The 7,161-nt window shown below is 40.1% G+C and overlaps 1 protein-coding gene across 1 annotated transcript; it reads right to left on the bottom strand.

Moving 5' to 3' along the window:
• Nucleotides 1-6,194, bottom strand: PTGER2 (prostaglandin E receptor 2). Its single transcript, XM_074213347.1, has 2 exons — nucleotides 5,343-6,194; nucleotides 1-4,234 (listed from the first exon to the last, which is right to left on the bottom strand). The coding sequence occupies exons 1-2, from the start codon at nucleotides 6,192-6,194 to the stop codon at nucleotides 4,043-4,045; spliced, it is 1,044 nt and encodes a 347-aa protein (XP_074069448.1). The 3' UTR covers nucleotides 1-4,042.
• Between the last annotated feature and the right edge of the window lie 967 nt (nucleotides 6,195-7,161).

Here is a 7,161-nt window from a genome sequence, read left to right as displayed (position 1 = left end):
AGATTCTTGGTATCTCATGAAGTCATTAGCATCCATTAGTATCAATCTATTTTTTCAGGGAGATATTTTCTCCATTTAGCTTTTGCATCTCCTTTTCCATTTGGTCAATTCTGTTTTTAAAGGAGTTACCTTTTCTCATTTGCCCAATTGAGTTTTTGAGGAAATTATTTTCTTTTTGCATTAGTCCAATTTTGTTTTAAAAGGATTTGTTTTCAGGGCACCTAGGTGGCGCAGTGGATAGAGCACCAGAGTTAGGAAGACTTAAGTTCAAATCCAGACTCAGATACTTAATAATTGCCTAGCTGTGTGACCTTGGGCAGAGTCACTTAATCCCACTGCCTGAAATAAATTTAAAAAATAGAAAAAGAAAAAAAGGAGTTTTTTTCTTCTGTAATTTTTTGTTTGCAAGATGCTAAATTTTTCTTGCATTTTTGTCCCAGTTTTTCCATTTGATTTTTAAAACCCACTTCTGAAATCATCTAAGAAATCTTTCTGGACTGTAGACCAATTCATATTCTTCTATGAAGCTTCACATGTAGTGTCCCTCCTGTCTTCCTTTTCTGAACTAGTACCCTTATCTCCAAGGTAACATTCGAATAACCCTGCTTTTCTCTGAATAAGAAATTATTCATTTTGGATTTTGTTACCTATCCCAAGGGCCTTTTGTTGGTAGGGAGGGGCCTGCTTGCATACCTTCTGTGTTGAGAACAGTAGAGGCTTGCTTACTGACCTGGAATTATAGATGTTAGAAACTCCAGGGGTTACTCAATTAGTAAAGAACACCATAGGTTCTCTTTGGATTGTCTGCATTGGGGATATCAACCACCCACTCCTTATGCTTGGGACTATATCTGGGCTGTCCTCACTGCAACTCAGTCACTGGGGTAGGCTATCAGGACTGCAAATGCCATTATCTCTCTGGATAGTCTCCACTGGGATGTCAGTTGTCCACTCTGACAGTTAGGAATGCTGGGAATGTCTGAGGCTGTGTCTGAGCTGTCCCTGTGACAGGTTGATAGGTTTCAAAATGCCAGAGGTTTTCTCTGGATAGTTGGCACTGGGGAAGTTAGTTGCCCATACTCTGGGCATCCAGGTAAAGTGCAAACACCTGGAGCTGTATCTATGCTGTTTGCAAATCTCCTGTTGCAACACCAGGGGCTTTCCAGGTAATATGTGTCCTGAATAGCTATGCTAGAATTCTCCCAGTCCACTGACAGTGCCACCCACTTGCAAATGCTTCCACTCTGACAGCGGTGGTTCTCAGATTAGTTCCCCACCTCACCCTGCAGCTGGTCTCTATTCTCTGCCCTAGCCATGCCCATGTTTTCCTATGACAGACGTTGCTGGAAGATGTTCTACTCTGTTCCACTGGGTTTTGTCTCTACAAAATCTGTTCAGAGATTTGATTCATAGTGGTTCTGAGGGAAAGCCAGGAGAGCTTAAAACAGTACCACTAACTTGGCCAGAAATTTCCTGATCCACTTAGTCTTTAGGATTTTAATTTCAAATTAATCTTTATCTTTCTACTTCCCTTTGTTGAATGTAATTTTTAGTGCATTATGAGTTGGATTTTAATATTTTTCCCCTTCTAAATTTAATTTTTTGTGATACTATGTATAAGAGGAAAAGGTATATTCTTTTCCATTCTCATTCAATTTTTTCCCAGAGGTCTGTCATATCTAACTTTTCTAAAATTCTATTCACCTCCTTAATTTCTTTCTTGTTTATTTTCTAGTTAGATTTATTAAGTTTGGAGAGGAGACTGTTGAGATTCCCCATTAATATAGTTTTACTATCTGCTTCTTCTGGTAATTCACTTAACTTTTCTTTTATAAATTTGGATTCTATATTATTTTGGTGCATATCTTGTTTCATTTCCAGGTATTAGGGTTAGGGTTAGGGTTCGTGACCAGGACAATTCTTTTTTCTGAAACTCTACTTTAGAATTTCTACTTCTGGGTTCATTCCTAGAATTTCTGTCATTCAAAAGTATCTAGAATTCCTTCTGTTTGTGTACTTTGTCTGTTTGTTTTATTCGTATTTTCAGTTTCAGTTTCTGAATTGAGAGCTTATTCGTTTGAGCCATACTTCAGTAATGATGTGGGTAGCCCTTGCTGGATCCTGAGTTTAGTGTCTGATGAGTCCCTGAATTGTCTGGCCTTGCTTCCTGTGGTCCTTCATCATGATGCTGGTCTTGCCTAGTTTCCTGCTGAGTAGTAATGAAGCCTTGGTTCACACTTCACTGAGTTAGGTTGTCTCTATGTCTTGTATCAGATGGGAACTCAGCTCCTTGAAATATATCTTGCCATGCTCAACTTTGGTTTGACCTTATCTTTTGCCTGCTACATATGAGAATGAAATCCAAGTGTTGCCCTTTTCTTTCTAGGCAATGGTCTAGTTTTATCTCTTGCTATGGACATAAGATTGTTTTTTACTTTGCCTTGCATGTAACTTATCTCTTCTATACATTTCCACTGAATTTTTTTGTGCTATCTTGAAATAGCAGAAATTTTTAGGTGATTCATTTGGGGTTCTTGTGCATTTTAAAAGCTTTATTGGAAGTCTGTGATAGAATTGAGCTTTTCTAGTACCTGGAAAAAAAACCCACCATTGTCTTACAATCCCTAATTCCCTCATTTATAAATGAAAATGAGATAAAAAAAAAGAAGATAAAGGATTTGCCCAAGGTCACTTAAGTTCAGGAACAATTTTAACACAGGGCCTCTGATTACTGAATCAATGCCCCTTCTGCTTTATTATCAAGTCAATATCAAGAATACAGATAGATTCTTGGAGCTGTTAGAGATCAAATGTCTCTTTATATTAGAAAATTGAGGGACAGATAACCCAAATAAATGCTCAAGATAGTCAATATTAGAAGAAAGGCTCACTAGACCTTTTTCTGCCACAATCAACAAATGTGTAATTAATCAATTAAAAATATTTTTTGATGACTTACTATGTTTAGGGATTCAAAATTTAAGATAAAGAATTATGATTCAATGAGTTTTTATTTGTGATGAACTTTAGGGTGAGTCAAAAGGCAAAGAAAAATACAATACAATGAAGAAGGAAAAGAAACACCAGTAAGTAAAAAAAAAATTCAGCACTTAGGGTGTATTTGAAAAGGGATTTACGCATGTAAGATGAAGATGAAAGTAAAATTTAGAGTGGAGTCTTATGATTCTTGGACTTGAGAAAAAAGAAGACTGGAATATGTATCTGACTACAAAAACTGTAAAAGTCAGGACTTGGTGATTAAACAACTAACAATTTCCATGTAGTCATCTCTATACATGGTGAAGTGGACAATAAAAATGTTTTATCTGATTTTATATGTCTTTTATCACTATAATCACAAGATAGTAAAATAACATCAAATGACCAGAACAATTTAGATGTTTAAATAAGTTTTAAGGCAGCATGAATTCTCAGTTCAAAGGGAAACTTAAATTTAAAGGCAACTGAATATAGTTACCAAGTATTCATCAAGATTCTCAAATGTTGATGCTTTAGTTTCCCCTAAAGTCCACACAATTTACTCACTCTAGAAAACCTTTTTGCAATCTTTTTAGACAAATTTCATGCTGGCTCTCATTGGTCTAGTCTAGTTATTGCTCAAAATTATTTTTATTAGAGTAGCATTATTTTTTTTCCTTTCCTTTTGTCTCCTCTCTTTTTCTCTCCTCTTTTATTCTTTCCTTTTTCTTTCTTTCTTTCCTCTACTCTTTTTTCCTTTTTCCCTTCCTTTTCCTTTCTATTTTCCTTTTTTTTTTATTTCTCTCATTTCTCTAAGGAACCATTTCATTTTTTTAAATTCTTTTTTTTTTAGGTTTTTCAGGGCAAATAGGGTTAAGTGACTTGCCCAAGGTCACATGGCTAGGTCATTATTATTGTGTCTGAGGCCAGATTTGAACTCAGGTACTCCTGACTCCAAGGCTGGTGCTCTATCCACTGCACCACCTAGTCACCCCCAAGGAACCATTTCAAAGTTGATTTCCAGATGCTGTGTGATATTGATAATCATTATGCACAAAGGTTACTATGTTGGCGGAGCATCATGTGCTTTCAATGAAATCTGACAGTATAGTATTGAACGTATCAGTCTCAGAACAGGAGGTCGTAGAATGACAAAGATCCAAGGATCAATTATTGAGTTAATTGATAAAAATCTAAGTGCATGCAGATCCCATTTGTTCTCCCTGGAGAAAGGTTTGATCAAATATGCACAGATCTGTAAAAAGTAAAGAAAAAAAGATGTTAATTTTGAACTAAAATTTGTTAATTGATTAATACCTCAATGGAAGACCTTAGAACATATTTTCTTATTTCTTAGGAAATGCTGCCAAAAAAGACCTAATACATGGCTGTTAGAAGGGAAAAATAATGTCTCTTCTCTCCTTGTTCATTTCAAACTGTAGTATCTCCAATGGTCTAGATGATATTATCAGAAATGAACCAAACCCAGGCTTTTTTGCTGTATTGTGTACTAGAATGTGGCAATAGAGCAAAAATAAAGTCTTGACCAGTCTAGGTACTTTTATTTCACCTGACAATTGAGGAATAATAAAATATAAACACAAATCTTCATCTTTTTTTGCTTTTCTCCCCATTTTCTGATTCTCTCTCACCTTTGCTTTTTCATTTTCACTCCATCCCAGGCTTTTGCCATTAACAGCAGAAAAACAAAAGGTCAAACTTTTAAATAATATAACAGTGAATATATTTAAGGTTTTTTGCAATTCATAGATTCATTGAATTTAGAACTGATTAAGAGATCCCATTATCCAATCCCCCTTTTACAAATGAGAAAATTAAAGTCCAGCTAGGTGAGGTGATTTTTTTTCTCGAGTTCATTGGGAAGTAACAAGATTTTGATTCAAATTCAGAACAAATATAAGTGCTTTTGGAATCAGGAGAGATCATATTTTAACTCAAAAAACAGCGGAATGGCATGTACTCAAAGTAATCTACTGTGTAAGGAGTGGTTTTATGCCTCCCTTTTTTTAAGTTGGTTTTTTTTTTGCAAGGCAGATGGGGTTAAGTGGCTTGCCCAAGGCCACACAGTTAGGTAATTATTAAGTGTCTGAGAACGGATTTGAACCCAGGTACTCCTGACTTCAGGGCTGGTGCTTTATCCACTGCGCTACCTAGCCGCCCCTTATGTCCCCTTTTTAATCAACTCTTCAAAAAGGTCATTGTGTTGTAACATTTTAAAAATATTGACTACAGGAAAATTAGGATACTTTTTTTTGTAAACTTACAACAACCTTTAGGTTCAAAGGAGAAATATTAAAAAAAAAATATAGAAAGGTGAAGAGCAGTATAAATGGGCGACATACCGTAAAGGGTAAAGAGCAGATCACAAACGTGATGGTCATAATAGCCAGGAGGATGAGGTGGTCTATCTCTTCCGACATGGTCATTCTTTCCCTTTTCTTGAGGCCCCTTGTCTTGCCCTTGCCTCTTTCCAGGCGGGGCACGCTGCCGCTGCTCTTTCTTCGGTTGTGCATGCGGGTTAGGTTCAGGATAACACTGATGTTGCAGAGTAACACTGCAACAATGAGAAGCAGTAACAGCGTGGCATATATTTGCAAATAAGAGGACTTCTCCTGCTTGATGAAACACCAGGTTCCAGGACAGTACTGCATATACTGCCTCTTGTCCAGCAACGGGAAGGAGCAAAAGAACAGAGAAAAGACATAAATGCCCGGCAGGACCACCAGTCCAAGACGCCAGGTGATGCAACGCTGGTAGAAGTAGGGGTGGCCTATGGAGAGGCAGCGCTCCAGGGCCATGGCAAAGAGCATCAGCATGGTGGCCAGGCTGAAGAAGGTCATGGCGAAGGCAAAGTAGGTGCACATCCGGCCTCCGGCCGCCAGAGCGACCAGCGTCTGGTTCCGTGAATAGGACGCCAGCACCACCGGACTGATGAGGCAGGTCCCGAGCAGATCCGTGAACACCAACTCCGTCACTAGCAAGTGGAACAGGGACGCGGGCGTCCTCCAGAAGCCACCGGCAAGGCGCTGCTCCTTCGGGCCAGAGCCGCGCCAGCAGCGGCGTGCCAGCAGGGCCAGGGCCAGGAGGTTGCCCAGCACTCCGGCGGAGAACATCCCCGCGCTGACGGCCGGGCTTTCGTCCGGCGGCAGCCACAGTCGCCCCTTGCAGTCCCGGGCGTTGGAGACGTTGTCCATGAGCGTGGGGAGAAGAGCAGGCGGAGGCCGGCGGGATGGCGCGGGGACTCTGCGGGGACGAGGCAGGGCGCCCCGCCCTCCGGCACCCCGGGGCGCTCGGTTTCCTGGCTCAGGCTCTCCCCGGGCCCAGCGGAACTTGAGCTAACGGCTCCAGCGTTGCAGCACCGCAGCCCCGGCATCGGGGGCCGCCGGCGGCTCGGGGGCGCCGCGCGAGCCAGGGAGCCGAGCCTCCGTGGAAGGCACGCTTTCCCGGGACTCGCTCCAAGGCCCTTCTAAATTTGGACTTGCACCGTTTTGATTTACAAAGGAACAAAAGAAAAGGGAAAGGGGATAGAAATTTAAGTTCTCGTTACCACAGGAAAGGGCTTGGCTTCCTCTGCTAGAAGCTGCGAGTCTTCTAAGACAGCTGAGGAGCGAACAGCGGAGCTCCCGGGGCCGGGGACAAACTCAGCTGGAAACTCCTGAAAGCTTCGCAGCCGGCCCTGCCTCGACTTGCAGACTTGGACAAAGAAGACCGGACCGTACAAGGGAAAGGAGTCTAGAAACAATCTAGATTCTCGAGAAAACCTTTTTTTTTTAATGGCTTTCTTTAGGCTCTTTTGTCAAGCGCTAGCTTCAGATATAGCTTACTTATAGGAGACAGTTGAAAGAATCATTTAGGAAAAGACAATCCTGACTCATTTCTAGGGAAGAAAAATAAATGAAAGAAAAACTTAAGGAAGGAATAATTTGATTAGACAAACTTCCTTCATACACCTTAAGCTCATTCAAAAATGCTTGAGACTTCAAAATTTGCTGTTAGAACTAGTTTCACTTTTTCATGTCAATATGCCATGCCATAAGTCATAATGAAGTAAAATTAATTTTAAGTAAAGTTTAAGTAAAAATAAAATAAAAAAAGTCAGACTTTTAAAATGAAAAGAACAAGAGAGAATAGTTGGAATAGCTGGAAATTTTTCCAAATCAG

The sequence above is a fragment of the Macrotis lagotis genome, chromosome 1 (assembly GCF_037893015.1).
Source record: "Macrotis lagotis isolate mMagLag1 chromosome 1, bilby.v1.9.chrom.fasta, whole genome shotgun sequence".
Lineage (NCBI taxonomy): Eukaryota > Metazoa > Chordata > Mammalia > Peramelemorphia > Peramelidae > Macrotis > Macrotis lagotis.
This window is presented reverse-complemented; position numbering and strand designations above follow the sequence as displayed.